Source organism: Prionailurus bengalensis, chromosome A3 (assembly GCF_016509475.1).
Source record: "Prionailurus bengalensis isolate Pbe53 chromosome A3, Fcat_Pben_1.1_paternal_pri, whole genome shotgun sequence".
Taxonomy (NCBI): domain Eukaryota; kingdom Metazoa; phylum Chordata; class Mammalia; order Carnivora; family Felidae; genus Prionailurus; species Prionailurus bengalensis.
The window spans coordinates 51,668,827-51,689,953 of record NC_057354.1 but is presented as its reverse complement, the minus strand read 5'-3'; the positions used below and the strand labels follow the sequence as shown (position 1 = coordinate 51,689,953).

General features: G+C 47.8%; 1 protein-coding gene across 1 annotated transcript in view; it reads right to left on the bottom strand.

Annotated features, from left to right (window-relative positions):
- Positions 1-305: 305 nt before the first annotated feature.
- EDAR (ectodysplasin A receptor) overlaps positions 306-21,127 on the bottom strand; it is a 30,188-nt gene continuing 9,366 nt past the window's right edge. Inside the window, exons 5-11 of the mRNA XM_043604762.1 lie at positions 13,874-13,960; positions 12,158-12,283; positions 11,967-12,041; positions 11,610-11,682; positions 8,897-9,053; positions 7,732-7,792; positions 306-2,985 (exon numbers count right to left, since the gene is read on the bottom strand). Of these exons, the coding sequence (XP_043460697.1) occupies positions 2,663-2,985; positions 7,732-7,792; positions 8,897-9,053; positions 11,610-11,682; positions 11,967-12,041; positions 12,158-12,283; positions 13,874-13,960 (902 nt within the window). The 3' untranslated portion in view covers positions 306-2,662. The remainder of the gene's footprint in view (positions 2,986-7,731; positions 7,793-8,896; positions 9,054-11,609; positions 11,683-11,966; positions 12,042-12,157; positions 12,284-13,873; positions 13,961-21,127) is intronic.

Here is a 21,127-nt window from a genome sequence, read left to right as displayed (position 1 = left end):
GGGATGGTTTGTTACATAGCAGTACCTAAGTGATACAGTGATGGCAACTTGGAAAGCAAAACGTTTTTTTTTTGTTTTATTTTGTTTTGTTTTTGTTTTACAATCTCACTGTAATGTTTGCTTCTGTTGAGTGCATGGCCCAGGCCATAAAAATTTAGGAAGTTCATTTAGGCTGGTCACAATCATACGGTCTCATCTTACATGTGCAATAACCAGGAACAGAGCAATCAGAGGCTTCTCCACTCACCTGCCCTCTCCCTCCCTCCACCCCCAGAAAGAACTCACATTGTAGCAGTCTGTAGATCTCCTTTTTATTAGTTTATTGAAACAGTAAAATATAATAAGTTATATATACAGGATGAGACAAAACTATTAACAATTAAGACTTCACTGGCTAAGGCCCACAGCTCCAGGTTAGGGTGTTTCCTAAAAGTTTTTACGTATAGCAAAATAATGAATGCCTCCATACAAAATGTCAGGGTGGAAGTCCCTGTTCTGGTCAGTGATAATCATTATGGTCACATTGATTTGAATTCCAAATGTAAGCTAAATCTCATCAGAATAGACTATTCTTGGATTTATGTCCAAATAAGTAAATGACAAAGGAATGTTTAGCTCTATAAGGACTAACTTTCTAAAAATGGCAGGTTGAGAATCACTGAAACATGGCATGATGCTGGCTAGACATCTGGCCCCAGCATTGTAAGTGTGAAATGAGGCAAAGCTCTGGGTCCAGGAACAGCCGCCTCTGCTTCTTCACTGAAAATATTGTTCTTGGGAAACTGCAAGCTGTCTCCCTGGAACAGCATTCTCATCACATGTGACATTTGCAGCCTGATTCAGGGGGACAATCTCATCATCATCACAAAGCAGGAGAAAGGGGTGCCATAGGATTTCAAAGAGGGATTAAAAGGATAATTAAGTTTTGCCATGGAGTACTTAGCTTGTAGGATATAGCAAATAGGTTCTGAAAAACAGCAAAGAGACACAGAAAATGATGATATTAAATATTCAGGACCTAATTATGATCCTATCACAGTATGTTCTACATTCATTGGTGGGAAATTGCTTGTTGGCTCTAAATGTATGACTGATTTCCTCTCCCCAAAACATTTGCTCAGTCATGTGACTTATAATTTTAAAAACATCGCTTTGTAAGTCAGAGACTGGTTTTAATTTGGTAATAACTATAGTCGGATCTGTCATTAGGAAGCTCAGCAGTGAACTCTAAATTAAACCCCTGGTATGATCACTACCCCGGCTCCCATGTTCTTGGCAACTGCAGGTGTAGTAAGAGATTTTGCCAAGAACAATGCCAGTTTATTACTTTACCTCTAAGTGTATGTCAAACAATTATAGTTACTCCGAGTTTTTCTGCTTCTAGTCTCATCTTGATGACTCATCTGTGTTCACTTCAATGTGCACCTTGAAGGCCTGGCATTTCCTGAAGTCCACTTTCCTGTTGCCCACCTAAACCTTACTTTTCCTGATTACAGAATCACAGACTAATCTCTCTTTTGCAAAAGAGAAACTGAAGCCCAAGAGGGAGAAGAGAATGGCCCAAGCTGGCACAACTAGAATTAGGTCCTTGGATTTCAAGCCCAGGGCCTGCCTGTGTTGTGAGGCTCCATTTTCCTTGACTGGCTCAGAAACCCTCATGTCACAAGGCTCATTCACAAGTCTCAGACACTCAGAATCTAAAATTATGCATGGCTGAATTCCTAGGAAGTCACAATTTCTCTTTCCACATATAGCTGACCACTCATTTCTGTTTGAAGCAAAAACAGGCTGACACATAATTTAAATGGACTGTGTCTTTGAACATTGCTGCCCCCAAAGGGTCAAATCTGACTAGGGATGAGAGTGGAAAGCAATTCATGTGTAATACAAAACCACTGGGTCTCAGGCCTGGGAATCATGCAATAGGTGAAACTGGCCACTGGACACAGGTCTACTTGACTGGACAAACACATGCCTTGTAGATCAGTGACAGAAGGCAGGCCACAGAGTGAACTCTTCCATTAGTGATTGGAAGGGCTGTAGGAATACGAATGACCTTAAGAACAGCCACTTAGGATATTAACAGACTTGTACCAAACCTGACACACTATGTGGAGTGTGGCATCTGCCTTTGGTAGCCATTTCACCAGGCATTCAAGCTTCTTTCTTCATGATGCTGCCCTCCTTCATCACCCCAGTGGGGAGCCATCTCCCTCCCTCAGAACTTATTATGTTTTCTTAGTATCCCTTCGTCTAGACTGTTTGATGTTTTCTAGCAAGATGGTTTGTAGACACGTCTTCTGTCTCTCCTGAGGTTGTAAACTCCTTAAAAACAGGTACTAGATTCTTCACCTCTGTCACCCCCACATTGTTTGGTTCATCTGAGCACCCAAAAACATCCCTTGAATGAGTTGAATAAATATTCATCCTGCCTGGTGAGGTACAGGTGGGTAGCTGGGACCATCCCAACTTTAATCTTTTATTTTTGGTTAGATTAGAAGACAGGCCTCATTTCCTCTTGTTCCTTGGAATGGCCTAAGGCAAATCCTCATGACAGCAGAAATAGCCTGACTCTTGGCAGTCTGTCGCCAGCACTCACAGCTCCAGAGCCCTTGGTAGATCCTTGGTGCCTCCCATGGAGGGCAGACTATAGGCAGGCTCCTCAGGATGTAGTGGGTGGCTGGGAGGCAGGTGGCACAAGCCCAGCCCACTCCAGTATGTCTGCACACAAGGACTCCACAGCATCCAGCCGTTCAATCTGCACCAGTTTTGTGAGCAGCTCTGGGATGCTGTAGCCTGCTGTGCTGATGCGATCAAAGAGCTGCATGCCATCTGTCATGCCCCCAATCTCATCCCTCTTGAGTCCAAAGCTCTCGGCAAGGTGGCGCCATGTTTTCACAACAGCCTTCTCGGAGTTGTACGTGGAACTGAGCATTCGGCTTGTCTTCTCAAGGCAGTCAAATGGCAGCTCTGTGGGGCTGAGACCTGCGGACAAATAGCTACAGTCAGACATTGCAAATGGCAGTCAATAGAAGCTCAACACCATTAAAAATTATTTTTAAAACTTAAAAAAAGATTGTAAAATAAAACACAGATGCAGAAAACCATATAAAATAAGTGCATAGCTTGAGGTGAACTACACCCAGGACTTTGCCAGCCACATGAGAAGCCTTACCATGGATCCTAACCCCAATAACAGCCCCTTCCTCCTAGGAAAATAGCCACTATATTGACTGTTACAATAATCCCCTCAAGAACACTGTCAGCAGTCACCAAAGCCTTGAATATGGGCTACCCTTAGGTTACTGTGCTTTACATGGAGCTGGGCTGAGGAGGGAGTCAAAAGGACAGTATTATGCCCTTTATGGAGACAGCAGTCACCTTTATGTAAAGTGATTTCAAAGACAGCCCAAAATTGGTGTTACCTGAGCCAACTCACTGCAACCTGAGTGGTCCAATGGTTCTCAATCTTCCTGCCTGTTAGACTTACCTGGGAGCATTTTTAAAAAATGATGTATTTTTACTTTTGGCAGCTGGAGTAGACATGCTTTTCCTGATTGCTCCTAGTAAGTACAGCTAAAAACCCTAGATGCTCTGTACAAAGCAAACACAAAGAGACTCTGGAAAGTGGTGAGAAAAGACAGACTGGTAGAGAGCTTGGGAATAAAGCAATGACATGGTGCTGAGCCTTTTGCATCATTATCCAAGACATGGAGCTGAAGAGTCCGGCAATCCAGAAATATGAACAATAACAAACCAAAATCGTCCAACAGATGCCTGCTCTAACTAAAGCACTAGGAAAAAAGCTTAGCAAGAAGAAAACATTTAGACAGTAACTGCTTTGTTACAGCCAAACACCACAGAGAAAACTGTGGCCCCACCCTCAACAAGGCCAGCAAAGCCTGGATGTCCACTCTCCATAGGCTGTTACATTGCACCAGGTTTCAGGGAAGGCAAGGTCAAGAGCCTGGACTTTATCATCATCAGCTGGTAACAAGCCTCCCAGCCCAGTGGTATCAGTGGAGACCACTTGGAAAAACAGTTTCCCACCCCACCCCTCTGCCATCAACAAAAAGAGATTCCTACTTGGGTGTAAATGAAGGCTGAGTGGGAACCTAGATATTTACCTCCATAGAGGTATCAGAGGAAGCCAGATACAACAGAAGGTTTAAATAAGACACAGAGTCTCATAACATGACATAAAACTCTCCAGGTTTCAATAGAAACCCACTTATCATACCAAGAACTAGGAAGATCTCAAATGTTCTTAATTTTACTTTTGAAAATATTTCCAAAAAGGGATAAAGAGTGTGAGGCAGGGTCAGCCAAGTTCTCTGTGGTTTTTGTAGCTAGAAAAATCTCAAATAAAAATAGAAAATATCAGAGATAACAGAGATGCTAGAATTACCTGACAAGGATTTTATAGAAGCCATGATACAAATGCTTCAACAAATAATTACATACATGCTTAAAACAAGTGAAAAAAATAGGAAGCCTTAGCAAAAGATAGAAAATATAAGAACCAAGTAGAAATGTTAGAATTGCAAAAATACAATTGAGATAAAAAGTTAAGTAGATATGCTCAATGGCAGAATATAGACTGAGGAAAGAATTAGTGAACTGGGTAACAGAATAGAAATCACTTATTTGAACAACAGATAAAATATAAACTGAAAAACACAGCCCCAAGGACCTGTGGGGCTATAACAAAATATCTCACATTTTTGTCATGGAGGCCTAGGAGAGGAGAAAGAGAGTGTGGATGAAAAAAGAAATAATAACTGAAAGTTCCCCAAACTTGGAAAGAGACATAAGCCTACAGATTTAAGAAGCTGAGAAAACTCCAAACAGAATACACCCAAAGAAATTCATACCAAGATACATCATAAATTCATGGAACTAAAGACAAAGGAATCTTGAAAATAGCAAGAAAAAAATCAACACTTTACCTACAGGGGAAAAGTATTAGAATGAGAAAGTATTTCTCATCAGAAACCTGGAAGCCAAAGGGATGTGGCACTGTATTTTCAACTATGGAAATGAAAGAACTGTCAACACAGTGCCCCATGCCCAGTGAAAATACCTCTCAAGAGTGAGGGGAAAATCAAGGCATTCTCAAAATGAAGGAGAACTAAGAATTTGTCACCAAAGAACTACCCTAAAAGAATGACAAAGGGAGGTCTCTAAACAGAAAGGAAATGCTAAAAGAAGGAACTTTGGAACATCAGTAAAGAGCACAGTAAGCAAAAATATTGGTAACCACAATAGCTTTCCTTTTCCTTTTAGGTTTTCTGAGTTATGTTTGCTAGTTTGAAGCAACTGATGTGGTTCTAAATATATAGAGAGGAAATATTTAAGACAACTATAAACAGGAAGGACATAAACAGAAGCCGTTGTTTTTTTTTTAAGTAGGCTTCATGCCCAGTGCAGAACCCAGTGGGGAGCTTGAACTCATGACCCTGAGATCAAGACCTGAGCTGTGATCAAGAGTTGGATGCTTAACTGACTGAGCCACCCAGGTGTCCCAGGACGTAAGGTTTTTATACTTCCCTTGAACTAGTGAAAGGATGACCTCAGTGGATTATATATGTATATATAATACAGTACCTAGAGAAACTGCTAAAATAGCTATGGAAAAAGATGCACTCAAAACATATAGTATACATCACTCAAAAAACATCAAAGTGTATTTCTAAATTATGTTCAAGTGACCCAAAGGAAAGCAGGAAAAAGAAAACAGAGAAATGAAAAACAGAGACAAAAAAGAGTAAACAAAAAATAAAATAGCAATCTTAAATGCTAACATATCAATGACTATGTTAAAAACATCCTAATTATATGCTATCTACAAGAAGCTGATGTCCAATATAATGATATAGGCAGGTTGAAAGTACAAGAATAGAAAAAGATATACTATGTAAACAATAAAAGGAAAGCACAAGTGGCTATTACATCAGACAGAGTAGACTTCAGAATAAAGGAAATGACCAGAGATAGAGAGGGACATTAATAAAAGGGTCAATCCACTGTCTGTGAAGACATAGCAATCCTAAATCTATATGCATCAAACAACAGAGCTCCAAAATATATGAAGCAAAAAACTGAAGAACTTAAAGGAGAAATAGACAATTCCACAATTACAGTTGGGGACTTCAACACCTTTCCCTTAGTGATTCATAGAACAATTACTAGGAAATCAGCAAGAATACAGAACTCAACAACACAAGGAAAATCCAACCATGAAGAAAATCCAATCAACATTATAGAACACTTGACTCAACAATAGCAGAATACAGGCCTTCAATTTCAACAAAAGAATTTAAAAGAATTGAAAGAGTGTATTTGCCTACCACAATGGAATCAAACCATAAATCAATAAATAACAAAGATAACAGGAAAATCTTCACACACTTGGAAAGTAAACAACAACCTCTTTTTTTTTTCTATTGTCAGGGATGAAATTTGGTTTATTACATTTATTTCTCCATGGAGTTATTGCATTTAAAGACATGGTTTATTTTTCAAATGAAGAGACTTCTTTTCAGAGATCTTTATTAGGTTCCTGTCAGTTCCCTTGACTTTCCTTTAGAAGAAAATTGCATATGGGGGTGGGGGAAGAAAAGATATATGGATCCTCCTCTTTCTGGGAGGTTTTAGAACCAAAGGCTGTTGGTGTTTCCCATGCAGGGATGAGTCACCAGCAGTCACTTTCTCCTCTGTGTCCTTCCTTCAGCCATGAAGAGAGCCACTGGCACTGGGAATAACTCCACAGTGCTGCCCTCCACTGGGCAGCTGAGGTCCCTTGGCCTTGCCAGCCTTATCACACAGGCTGCCCCTGGGGCATGTATATTTTTGGAGAAGAGATGCCATATTTCAGCAGGCAGCCAAGTAGAGTTCTTGGCCCCTAGAACTTATTTCTGACCAACAGAGCACCCAGCCAGGGAGCCTGCCCCAGGCAAGGTGTGCTGGGCTCTAACTGTGCGGAGAACTGAGAGCACCAGGCTCCACTCCTGCTGCCTGGGCCAGACCTTGAAGTCCAAGGAGGGATGCCAGTGAGAGCAGGACTGAGTGGCCTGATGAAGCTGGGTGATCCTAACCAGTGACCCTAACCTCAGTGATAAGGGGTTTTGTCTCCTGGGTGAATACAAAGGTGATTTAGAGCCTGGATTGAGAAGAAGTGGGCAGTGTGGATTCCTGTTTCAGGTTGAAATATTTATATTCCTAGTCCTGCTGCCCATACCTGGAGGGTACTTGCTGTGATACAGCCTGACTTTGCTTGCTCCAGAAGCATCTTTGTGGATGGAGACCATTACACAGGGAAAGGGCAAGGCCAGCTAATTATTGGGTAAGTGACTGAAAACACCAATGTGGGGACAGGATCTGGGGACACTGGAGGACACTGTTCTCTAGATCATCCTGAATCCACAGTCCCCTAGAGAGGCTCTGCTCTGGGGATGGGTGTCATCTTCTTGTCCTGTGAGGGAAAGGGCTGTGGGGAGTGCCAGGCAAAAGTTTTAAATAGCTTCATGCCAAATCCCATGTCCTTCCACACCTGAAGTGGGTTCCCCAGCCACTGGGATAAGGAGCATGACAAGCTAGAGTGGGCGGCCTTTCTCAGCCCTCATGGGGCCTCAGGACTCCTACCAGAGCTGTTTCCTACATATTGATGATTGGGACAAGATCCTTGGGGAAACCTGGCTAAGTGTCCCCCAACAGTGCATCCATGCTTACCTTCAACAACTCCACACACATTGGCATACACATCCAATATCTTTTTCCTTCGACTTTGAATCTATAGGAAAAGTTAAGAGAATGTTAATTTTCATAAGGGAAAGTGGTAGCCATCAAAGATACAAATTCTCCATCGGAGTGTTGGCAGCTGCTCTCCCCTGACTTCTAGTCAGAAATGCTGAATGGCGCCCTCACATGAACATCTCATCAGGAAATCACAGGGAGAAAGCCTTTTCTTCAGGTCTCTGCCTGAAGCACATTCAGTATTCACAGAGGTAGAGGCTGCTGCTCCCACTGGACATTCGGGCTCACAAGACACCTGCATCAATCTGTGTGGGAGGGTAAGTGGTGAGGACCCCAGCCGGCTAGCGGTGGCCTGAGATGCTATGGCCGTGTCTGCAGCTATCCACAGACTCTTCTCCCAGAGCACACAGCTTGGGGTAAGGACACAAGGCCCATGCTGGATGAGTGCAGAAGGGACCCTGGCTGAAAAGTCCCATGCCCCACAGGAGCCAATACCTCTCAGAAAAACTCCATAGGCCTCCAGGGTCCCTGCAAGTGATGGGTGCCATTACAGACATCCCTGAACTCAGGGCAGCCCAGAGCATGGCATCCCTGTCCAGACCCAGGCCAGATTTGGCTTCCCAATGGAGGGACTTTTTTTTACCCTAAGCTACATTACCTAGAAACATGCTGACCTGGGGTTGGGAGAATAGGTCCCAAGGGGCTGCCAACGACCCAAGTGCTACACACTCAGGCAGCCTGGGCAGACCTGTGCTTCTTTGCCCATGCACCCTGCCATGAGGGTGGGGGCCTGATTTAGGTGACGAGTCCTTTGGACAATTTTACATGAAAAATGCATATTATGTATGTGTGTGTATTCATATGCCCATTCCCACCCCCACCCCACACATATACATACGCTTGTCTGCTTAGATACACACCAGTATGTTTGCAAAGGTTTTTTCCTGTCCTATGGTATCCCAAACAATTTTAACTTTTTTTTCTTTGCTTGTTTTCATTTTCTTTTGTAAAGTTCTATAATAGAGAGATAACTTTCCTATTTTTTTACTATATCGTTTTGAACCTGCCACTCTGTCTAGGTTCCTGGAGGTGGGTCTACTGGGGAATGGTGAGCGTGCGTGCAGCAGCGCCAGGGCCTCACCCCGGCTGACTTGGTGGCTGCCGACTTCTCCCGGGCCAGGTGAACCAGCGACAACAGGCACAGCTCTGGGGAGCCCTGCTTGTCAGTGGCAGGCTCCTCATCACTGTCCATGCTCCGGCTTAGCAGCTGCTCATTCTCCGATGATGCGTCATTCTCGCTGTGGAAACAGAAGGGTGTGTGTTAACTGCAGCCCTGATACGTCCTCCCAGTGGGGAGACAACCGGGTCAGGGACTTGTTCCCCATGCTTTCACTGAGCAGCTTCTGGGCATGAAGCGAGAGAGACGTGCCCCGCTCTTACTCCTCGTCCTCTGCTATTTTCCCAACTAGTGACCCGGATGTTGGGTGGCCTGCAGGTGTCCTGTCAGAGGACTCACAAGGTGTCTCATGAGCCCCGCAGGGCTGGGGTCCAACAGTGAGGGGGACGGCATCTGTTCATCTGTCCACCCAGACCTAGCTCAGTCAAGCTTTCTTAAATACACCACAGCTTCCTATATTTAATGCAGGAAAGTGCCAGGTTCAGCCTCGTGTCTAAAAGCAAACAGTTTATGTGGCCAGCACCGAATCTGTGCAAGCTCTCTGGAATAACCCAAAACAAAGCTGAATGGAGCCTGCCTGGGGACCCCCTCTTGACTAGGGGGTGATCTGGCTGAAATGTGTGCATTGTGTTGGGGGGGAGTCACAGAGAGCCTGGTGAGGGGCTCTGGGAAATCCCCCAGGAAGTCATGTGGGCCCACTTCCACCACTGCTCACTGTCCACAGCCTTAGGCACATGTGGGGTGGAGCTTAAACTCTCAAAATCATTCCAAATATATAAAAAACAGCATTCTTTTTTATAGGCATCCTGCTGGCTTCCTGTGGTCTGGCTGAAGACTTACAAAGAATTATTCTTTTCTAGCAACTGGGTTACAGTAATGAAGCCCACACTCAAACACAACTGTAGAGACCAGATAAAGGTGAGGCCCAGTAGGTTCAAGGGACTCACTTGGAGTTGGCTGGCCTGCTGCTGTCTCCACTTGACAGCAGGCTAGGAACAAAAGCATGGTTGTCCCCAGAGACCACTGACTGTCCTAGGTCCTTTCCCTAAGAACTGAGAGCAGGCAGAGGGGAGAGGAGCTCTGTGCCTTGTCTTCTATAGCACCATCGTTGGGTTTTAAGTTTTACTTGACATTTACATATGAAACAAGTATTATTTTTCCAAATATTTTTCCAAATACCCCAAATTTCCCTTATTCTTTACATGAAGCTTAAGTCATGGGACACATCCCTGCCCTTTTTAGTATTCCTTTTTCCTTACTTTTGAGACTGAGAAAAGGCTGGAAGAACAGAAGAGGAGAGGCCGCCACAACACCAGGCTGGATAGACTGGGGGGTGGAGGAGAAACTTGTCCCCAGGGAGGCACTCTGCAGAGCCAGACCCTGCATCATGGCCCCTGCATGCCCTGGTGTTCTGAAATGAGGTCAGTGGGAATGGAGGCACTCACAGGAAATACCTGCCATCTGAGGGCCTGCTGAGGTGGACACACTTTCTTTTCTTCCAGCATGCAAAGATTTCATGATTTAAGTCTGCTTTCTGACCTTGTGTCAAGGGTCTTGAGAGATGCTGGGGTTTTCCAAATGTAACATGTTTAGAAGTGCTTTATTAACACCAAAGGTCTACATGAACATGTGGATTCATGATCATTCCTACAAATGAAAGCCTTTGCAAGAGTTCACCCACCACAGGAAGGTCCCAGGCCAGAGGCCAGGACAGGAGGCATTGCTCCTCTGCTCTTCCTGTAACTAGTTTGGGGGTCTCCCATGGCCTCTGTGCCCCAAATACATGGGCATTTGGGTAGATGGTGTCCTGGAATGGCCAAGTGGGTGGAGGCTGGACAGGGTGCTGATACCATGGGGTGGGTTTTCGGAACCTAAGCAGGACCAAGTTCAAATTACCATCTAAGGGGCTAAGGAAAAGTTCACTTCCCTCTGCCCTAGACATTAGAGCCAGGGCTGATTCTACATCCTAATGTGCACTAAGTATGGTGCAAATTTCATATGCCAAACCTCTCCCTTAAGAGGCATTAGTGGTTGGTCTGGAGCCTGTACAATGTGGGCTCTGGAGTCAGAGCTCCAGGGACTCTGGCTCTCTGCCCTGCCACTCATGGATGTGTGACCTCAGGCATGTGACAGCTTCCAGACCTTGGCTTCCCACAATCAGGGATATTAGCACCTTGCTCATGGGGTGCTTACACTTAGCATGGTGCCTGGCGGCCAGATGTCTGGTAGCCATCATCATCACCTCTGCCATTCAGGGTTTAGGGATACTAGTGCTGGCCTTAGCACTAGTGATGTCAGTGTCAGTGCTGGCCTCAGTAGGCTGCTGGAGAAGAAAGGGGCACTCGCAGGCTTTGGGTCTGCACGCAGAAGGTGGATGTAGAAGAAGAAGGCCCAGGGCATCTGGCCCTGGAGCAAGGTGTTAACCACCTGCCCCCTCATGCTGCCTGGCCCCTGCTGCAGGTCAGTGGTGAGGCTGAAACCTGGTACTCACTTGCCTTGTCGGTCTTGAGGCCCTGCTCCCTCTGGAGCCTCCAGCCAGTGGCTAGGCTTCTCCATGTGCTCCCCATCTGGCAACCCAGCTCCCCTTCCTGCTCAGGAACCCAAGAGGATCCCTGACCTCACCTTGGGCTGGGGGCTGCTCCATCCCACGGTAAGTGGCTGCCTTGGCTTGGCTTACCTCTTGGCAGTCTTGGCTGGAGCTGCGGTCAGCTTCTCAAATTCATCCTTCTCGGAGAAAATCACCACGCTGTCTGCAGATAAATGGAAAGATTGGGGGTGGGAGAAGGGAGCTGGAGTTGGCCCCTGACTCTGAGCTTATCCTTCCCTGCTCACTTCCTCTTTAGCAGGCCTGACTGGTGTCTAAACCACACCACCCTCAGAGCCAAGCACAATGTGGGGGCACTGACACTTTTTCCTGCAGCCCTGTTGTACGTTGCATGGGAGCACCAGTGTTATGAGGCCAGGCTGGTGAGTGGGGCAGACAACCTCCACCCTGGAAATGGACACCCGTGCTGTGGGGGCTGTGTATGCAGACCTTGGGCCTCTTTCTTCTCCTCTTCCTTGCTCACTTGGGCTTCCACACTCTTCACTGGGTGGCTGGTGCAGCATGCTGGTTGGAGAAAGGGAAGGGTGTGAGGAGCCTGGCTCGCTGACAGGGTAAGCTGATGGAGCAGTCTGAGAGTGAGGGTTTGTGGGGTGGGTGTAGGGGCATTGGGGAGCAGTCACCTGGGGCTGAAGGCTTCGTCTTCATGATGTAGAACATGATGATGAGGACAATGGCTATGGCCATGATGAAGATGGTGGACATGGCAATGATCAGGGCTGTGGCCAGGTGCCCTTGGCCTGAGAGCTCTGCTGGAGGCAGGGAGAGAGGGCAACATAGGGCTCAGGACTCCCTACAAGAGCCCATCAGGCCGGCAGGACCCGCCCTCTGAGAAGATGGCAGTGCCTGTGGCAGGAGATGCTTCCAGGGGACCCTCAGAATCCAAAACACTTGCTTAGCCTGAGACCCAAGCTGTACAGATTTTCTTTGGGAATCATGTCAGGACTGCCCAGGAGCTCTCCTGGCTGGTCTTAACTAAGGCTGATCCAGACTTCTCTGGAACCCCATGGTTTGGGTTCACTCAGTTGTTCCTGAGGTGCTTGCTTGTGCTTCTACTACTTTGGGAGCCCTGGGTCAGGTGGGATATGGAGAGGAAGAGACCCATGAGCAAGTGTCCTGAAGACAGTTCCACCCAAGGTTTTTCTGAGGGCTAGAAATTCTATTTTTGGTTTGGCTCTGTCCTGTGTCTCATGCAATTTCAGTTGCATGTAATAATCAGAGTCTCAGGGCAAAGGTGGTACAGGTGCTGCCACACCTCTTCCTCTGTTCCATCACCTCCACCATGATTCTTCCCTGGGGCGGTTCGCCAGGCGGTTCTCAGTCATTTCCCCAGTAATGCCTGCTGTTGATACATACAATGCCCTGACGTGTGTTCTAATTCTCTGAAATCACAAGATTCTTGTTGTCATGAGGCAGGATCCAGGTTACCCACCATGGGAAAGGGATAAGATCTAAAGCACTGGGGACCATGTAAGGGAGGTGGCAGCCCTTTAGGAAGAGGCATAGAGCTTGTAGCCCCAGCACTGCCTGTTTCCACAGCTGCCCATCCTCCCCAGTGGGGTGTGTCTGCAGGAAAACTGGCCTCAGCTTGTCAGGTGGGGAGTATCATTATTTGGATGCCAGGTATGGATGATATAAATGTTGTAATATTCTCTGTGGTGTGCTATTCCTGCCCCTCACTTGGGGTCTGGAGGAAATGAGACTCATATATCCTAGCAAAGTCTTCCTGCTTTGATGCTCTGTGAAAGTACAGGTCAGGTTTGGAGAGCAATGCCAAGGCTGGCACGCTGAGTGCACTGTGGGATTTTGAAGGGCCCCCAAGCCTCACTGAGACCAGGGCCCTAAATATGCTTAAATAACAGCATTAAAACTGCCAGATGGCAGCATGAGGCCTTGACCTGAGAGAAACATGGGTCTTGGGGTCTTCTGCCCTCCTCAAGATTTTCCATCCCTAAGGGAATAGGTAGTGAAACGTAGTTACTGGAAACAAATATTAAAGTGTTGAACTCAGTAGGTTTATCTGAAAGCCAGCAACAGAATGGCTATTGCTGTCAAGCCCAGCCACGGCCAGGAAGCTGGCTCCCCTCTGAGGGCTGCCTGTGCTCTGAGCACCACCCTGCCATCCCTGGGATGTGCTTTTCTTGCCAGCATGTTCTAAGGGGCCCAGAACACCCATGGAGAGATCCATTCCACTCCTTGCAGAGATCATGACCACCTTCCTGCTACTGGGGGCACTGAGGAGCCCTACTGCTATTCCTCATAGCTGCTTCCAGCCTCCCTTTTGCTCTTATCCAAGCCCCTCATTTCCAGCTGGCTAGCTGCAGAAGTGCAATCCTTACCTTTGTGGGCGTGCTGGAAAGGAGAGAGGGTGCTGCTGCCAGAGGTGCTGGGGAAGTTGGCAGAGACTCCGGAGCTGGCTCCTGTACCTGCAATGAGAACCCAGTCACCGTGTATTCCTCGGGATGACCTGGACAAGCCCCACCTCCAAGGATGGAACGCAAGGTGTAGTCACAGAGCCCGGAGATCTAGTATTCTAGATTATGCAGGGACTGCAGCAAGGGGCACGGGACAGGGAAACATTTTAATCTCCTAGAATGTTTCATAATCCCTAAAGAGTGTTCTGACCTCCCAAGGGTTAATCTTCAAGAGAAGACACGTAGGTAAATCTGCTAAGACTAAAAAGTGGTGCCTCACCAACTCAATATTTCTATGAACAGAGGTAAAATATATGCAATCTATAAAGATGAGAAAAGTACATATACATACAAGTATTACTGGAGGAAAGTAATAATTGAGAAATTTCTTCAATTACACAAAACAGAAATGTCTTTTTAATACTTTTTCTAGTTATAAAAGTAATATGTTCCATTATTAAAAATCAGGAAAAAAATGGGAACACAAGAAAGAAGTAAAAGAATTGCTAGCTGGAGTTGAAAATTAGGTGTGTTTTCCTTTAGGATTTTCCTAGGATTCATTTTTTTTAATGTTTATTTATTTTTGAGAGAGTCAGCATAAGCAGCAGAGGGGCAGAGAGAGAGGGAGACACAGAATCTGAAACAGGCTCCAGGCTCCGAGCTGTCAGCACAGAGCCCGACCTGGGGATCAAACTCACGGACCGCGAGATCATGACCTCAGCTGAATTCAGATGCTCAGCCGACTGAGCCACCGAGGTGCCCCTCCTAGGATTCATTTTTAAAAATACTTGTCCTCAAGCAGTTTAAGAATAGAGATGAACTTTGCCTTCTTTCAAAACTGTGACTCCTAAAACTTCCCTTCTCTATTCCTTCTATCACTTAGCAGGGATGAAATGGACGCTGGTTTTGTGACTAATTGCATCACTGAGAAATTGGTTAAAACAAAGCAAAAATGTTCTGCCACAGAAAACACATCCTGATAGCCAATCTTCCTGTAGGCTGGACTTGAGTTTTGCCATTAACGAAAATGATCATGTTTCAAATATGTTTCCTCTGTCTCATTTTTGTCTCTGCCAGTTCTGGAGTAATTTGTGAAGTGTCCTTGCACGATCCCAAGTAAGGGCAGGTGAGCTGGCCTCTCCAAAAGTCACACACTCAGTCCCCCAGCTGGCCCAGCAAGGAGTGACACCTTCCCTGGGACCCTGGTCAGCCAGCCTCAAGGCTTTCATGAGAGCCATCTGTAACACAGTTTCTTTAAGAGAAGTAATTCAGGAGAAACCACACTCTGTAAGTGGTATTTCCAAAACTACCCGTGCACACAACTTGGGTCAGCTTGGGAGATGGGCACCACAGCCAACTGGGTGAGGAAAGTCCTGTTGAAGTATCCACACATCTGTGTCCAGTAAGTAGACAAGGTCACAGGAGAGCAGGGCCAGAACAAAAGAGAAAACTGCAAATACAACGGGGACAGACTGAAGATTGGCTCCCGGGGTCACTGTACTTCTGTTGGGTGCCATGGGTCTCAGGGCTGGCCTGTCACTTGGGTTTGCCAGGAATGTAACTGTTGCTGCTGGATGAGAAATGTCATCTGCAGGTGGAGGAGTCAAGAGGTGGGCTCTTTAAACCACACACCTACTGTAAGGAAGCACTGAGGTGTGTGAGGCACACATAACCCCAGCAGCCCCTGCACAGGGGCCAGCCTGGGAGCCCAAGAAGGCTTGTCAGCAAAGTCACCTTGGGGCGTGCTGGGACCACCCTGCCACCCTTCCAGCCCAGGCCAGAGCAGTCTTGCTAAATCAGACCTCTCAGTACCAGAGGTGTCTCCTGTCTGGGGATCCGTCACTTCTGGAGCCCAGGGGTCTAACTTATCTGGTGCTCCTGGTCTTTGCCCTTTCACCTGGTCTCTGTCACCTGCTGTGCTGCCCCAGACATGGATGTGGCTGTGCCAGGACCACCACACAATGGATGGAGCAGTCCCCTCCCCTGCACAGGGCACTCTGAGTTCTGTGGCTCCGGCTTCTCTCCTCTTTCTCAACTGCTGGTTATGGGGATCACTTCTTAGCTCTGCCATTATAAGAAGGGGGGCATGCTGAGGGGTGCACGGGGCACCAAGGCAGCAGACCCATCTGTGGTGCCCAGCTCTGCGCACCACCATGGGCTACCCTTGTGTTAGTGCAGACTGCAGAGCTGACCCGCTCAGAATGGAGGTGGCCCGCACCTTCCTCCCCCACCATCCCCAAACTTTTTAGCCTTTTCACCTGGCCTCAGAACCAGTGGCCTCTCAGGAAGTGCTGGTGGGAAGGTGCACCCCCTCTCCATCTCCCTGTGAGGGCTATGTGCACACAGCAAACCCTGGGGCTGGGGGCTCTGCTGTGTGCATCTCACAGGCCATGCGGCTCCCCTTCATCATGGTAAGGGGCCTTCAACTGCATCCAGGCAAGTAGGAAAAGCAACATGGGGCATGGCTTTAAGCAGAACCCAATTTCTTTTTTGAAAGCAAACAGGACACTGAAAATAAAGCTAATCTATCTGTTTGGTAAGGGGCTGAAAGGAGTTTAAGCTATTCATCAGGAAAAAAAAAATACCCATGGGCTCTGTTTGTGGATTTGTCATCTTTGTCTCTTCTTGTCCCTTTCTGCCAGGGCTTGCCGGCCAAGGCTGGGTGACAGAGTCTGGGGTTAGAGGCACAAATGTGCCCAGGCCTGTGGTCCAGGGAGGAACAATGAGAACAGCCCAGCCACACACAGACTTGTGAGATGCCTTTGCACCCGACTGGCAGGACTGCTCACACAGCGCCATCAGCAAACAAGGTGTCCAGGCTACTGCATGTCAGTAAAACACATCTCACTACACCCAATGGACAGCTCCTGAAGTCGGTCAGGGGGCAAGGTGGGCTCTGCCTCCACCCTGGTTCACTAGACGTTCCCCCAATTGAGCTCTAGCCAGTGTCAAATGAATGGCCCTGGCCTGCAGGTGCTGGGTGGGGTGTTCTCTGGCTGTTCAATGAGCCCTGAGCCTACTAGAAAAATGTTCTGTTCTGAGCACATCCCAGGGAGAGAGGGAGGGTAGGCAGGAAGGCTGCATGATTAGAGGTCTATCTCTGTGGGTAGGTGCCCTGAGTACAGCAGGCCACCAGGCCACCAGGCCACTGCATGGCAATTTCCCTATTCCAGATTCCCCTTTGGTCTAATGAGGGTTAACTCAGTACTGACACAAGTATTTGGTGTCCGGGAGGTTTCCCTCCACTCCAACACATGGCACGTTTTGGGTCCACTTGGCCTCCTCAGAATGGATTGTTAGGTGAACATATTTCTCAGTAGTTTCTGTTGGGTGGCCAACTACTGGTCCATCTTACACAGCATAATGCTCCCACTGGAGCCTAGCTTTGAATAAGCAGAGATAAGTCCTTTACACACAGAGTCAGAGAAGTAGATGAAAACCGTAGGCCCAGAAAATCGGCAGACATCTTCACACAAGGTCTATATTAAAATGAAAGCAAGTGGGTCCTGGCTCTGCTTAGCTCACTGGTGTGTTCGGGGCAGACTAACTTGAACAGTAGGTAGGGGAGGTGGGGGTTCTACACGGTGTAGGCCCATTTTCCTCAAGAAGATTTTGAGAACTGTAAGCTTGTGGCTCAATGTAATAATACCTCTATTCAATGTGATGACAGGACTTATGGGGCCTTTGAGGTTTGTTAATCCACACAGTTTATAAATATGCCGTATGTGTTACAGACTGCTGGTCTTCTCTGCATAGGGCAAACAGGTTGGATTTTCAGGAGTGGTTTGTTTGATTCTTAGAGCTGTCGGCGCAGGTGCCCCCAGGATGCTGTGTTGGCCCAGTGCCCCCCAGTGGCGGAGCTTGGAACAATGGGCAAAGCTGCTGGAAACTTGGCAGGAGGGTGTCTCCAGGATCTCCCTGGAAATGCAGTCTAGGAACCCACCCCAGACCTGCCTTGTCGGGATCTCTTTCTTAGCAGGACTCTGTGATGGATGTACACATTCCAGTTTGAGAGACACTGTGTTAGAAACAGCTGGCCACTGGCATTTGGGAATGCCACAGCTCCACATTTAGTGAGCATTGCATGATGGCATCTGAATGAAACTTGCCACAGCTTTCCTAAGCAGAATTCTCCAAAACAGACTCTGGTTGAGTCTATCCTGGACCTGATGCAGGGCTTGTCATCACGGAGGAGGGATAATAAAAATGAGGACATTGGGACAAGTGAGGACCCAGCCCCGGACCTGCCTCATTGGTCCCTCCAGCATTCTGTGAGGGTGGGCTCCTGTTGGTCTGGTCCCACTGGGGCAGGTGGGGGACAGAAAGTCAGTGTGGGCTACCTGGGGTGGGACCACGCTCACCCATTGGGCTGTGGAACTCTGCCATCTGCTCCCTAAGCACCCTGTGTGGTACTGGGTGGACTCATCATCCACGGTTGATGCACCATCCCTCACCACATCTTATGACACAGATATCCACATTTTAAGGATGAGGAAACTAAGGCATAAAGTTAAGTAACTTTCCTAAGAGGGGAAACTCATAATGAAACCCAAATCTTCCTGGCTATGGCACCAGGCCACCTCTGTGTTATCACACCACAGATTCCTTTATGAGGCAGCCCTCAGGCATGAGTTCTTCAGAATGTGCGGGAAATAAAAACAGACAGTGCTGGTTCACCAAGTGAATAGTGCTCTTTGACTTTTTTCCATCTGGTGCTGATTTGCCAGCGCCCAGATAGGGATGGGATTGGAAGTGACTGCGGTCATTGCTGCATCTGGAAGGAAGCTGCACACTTTCCTATGGGCAGGTCACAAGCAGGGGAGGAGGGGAGGCTCCTCTGGGGGTGCTCTGAGCATCCAGGGGCCTCCCTGTTGCACTCTAGTTGGTTTAGAGAGGAGTCCTTATTTGCACTTGCTTTGTGCTTTCAATACTGCAAGTATTTTGTGCACGTAGGTCAGCCCTATTGGCATACTGAGAGGATATTAGTTTCTCAATTATACAGGAGAGAAAACAGATGGAGGGTGGTTCCTGGCTTGCAGGGTTTTTCACAGTCCCTGAATACCAGGCTCCACAGTAACGTCCACTAATTTCTGTTCTCATGAGAGAGAACAACTGGCCCAAAGGCAAGATGATCGCAAACAATGGCCCCTTCACCCTACATTTCATAGAGCTGTGTAGGGAAGATGCTTCTGTAAGATGGAAGAGGAACCCCTGTACAGAGAGAGGGAGAGTGCCCTAGAGGGTGGGGGGAGATGTGACAGCTCCTGGCTGGCCTTCTCTGGTATGGTGTCTTCCAGACTCCTGCATGGGTGTCTTTCAGGGGGCTCCTGTCACCTCTGGCCAGCTCCAGGTCTGCATTATATGCTTTGCCCAGGGTCCATGCCAGGGTCTCTGACCACAGGTTTGCACACTCTGCTACTCACTGACTCTGGGTAGTTTCATGCAGCAAGTGCCCAGGTAAATCACATAAAAACTAGAGGGAGCATCTCAGCTTGGAGGCAAAGGAGTTCTTGACCACTGACTGTAGGCTCAGGAAAGGCAGCACCTGATGGGACTGGGACAGCCAGCCAGTGATGTCAGGATCCTGATGAATGAGGCTTCACTGACTCTCCTGGCTCTCCTGGGGTGGAGCTGTTGAAGGCAGCCCTATGGATTTGAGTCCCAGGGTCTTCATGGAGGCTGTGGTCACAACCAGCTTTTCTGATTCTATTGGCTGCTCCTGAGCAGGAGCCTTGGTTTGAAAGATCTCGGAACTGAAGCTTGGTGCAGGGGGGAGGTGCAGACCCCAGAGCTGGAGAGAGAAACTCTCACATGCACACTTGAAACCCTGACCCAGACAGGGCTCCATTCACCATGACACCCCACAACCTAGCTGGTTACCTCTCCCCATTTTCCAGATTGGCAGACAGAGGTCTAGAGGCTTGCCCCTTGACTCTTGGCTTCAGTGTCTTTGCTGGCCTCTTTTAGGGCTGGATGCTATGAACCCACTACAAGGCCTTACTGGAAGCTGGTTTTCAGTTAAGCAATTCAGGGCTGGGGGCTGGGGAAAGGATGCACTTATTTTCAAAGTGTCGAGGGCTCAGGGGCTCTGCTTTCTCTCCCCGTGTGATGGACCCCATTGTTGGACGGCAAGAGGAGGGAGGCACCCCTCCCCTGCCTCAGAGCTCTTCCAGCCATCTGGCTGGTTATGGAAGGCCTGGGCAAGAACAAACCTCATGTGTGTGAGCTTGTTTTCCAGGTTCTTCAGGCAAAGAGACTTTTCTGCATAGGTAGGGGAGTGCCTCACATCTTTCCAGTGAGAACTCCATCCCAGAACTATCTGGTATTGAATTAGTTGGGATCCTCTAGCAGGAGGCATTGACACGGCAAGCAGACTTCACCACGGGAACTGCTGGAAGCCTGGAGCCCTTGGCCCTCCCCTAATTTGTGAATTAATGAGCATGTGGCTGGGTACAAAGCTTAGCTTTAAAGATATGCAAATCCATTACTGCCAATGCATCTACTGAAGTTATCTAGGAAAGAGGGGTGGCCCCCCAGGGGCAACCTGCCACATGCCCACCTGCCCACTTGGGCATCTCCTCCCCCTGAACCATAAGGTGCGGGCGGGGGGCGGGGTGTGGAGTGGTGCTCCTTGTTTGCTTCTCTCCTTCCCTCCCTCCCACTGCTCTTAAGGGCAGGCCCTTGTTCTACTCCCCTGGGCAGGAATATTGTGAGAACATGGAGTGGGGGAGAGGCAGGGTCCCCGCACAGCCCCTCTTCTGCCCTGTGGTAGGAGTGGGCCTGGGGGAGAGCAAGGAAGGGCTCCTGCAGCCCAGGGACAGCTGTCCACCCACTCTCTTCCATGGCGTCTCTCCAGACCATAGATCCAAGGGGCCACATGCTACATTCTCTGGAGCAGAGGTCCCTGGCCCTTCCTCACAGATACATGCAGTGAGAATCAACCAGAATGAGAAGGGGAAAGAGACAGCTTAAGGTGGGACTCTGAATCTGCGAGCCTCACTGATTACATGGGCTTTGTGGAGTCCAGTTCATTCACTGTGACCACTCCTCATCTTTCCCTTGGTCTCATCTGGTTTGAAATGTATATACAAGAACTTAAAATTGTCTAGTACTTTGCAGGACTTTGCAAAAATTCCTTGGCAACTGTGATCTCATTGGTCTTTCCAATAATTGCATGAG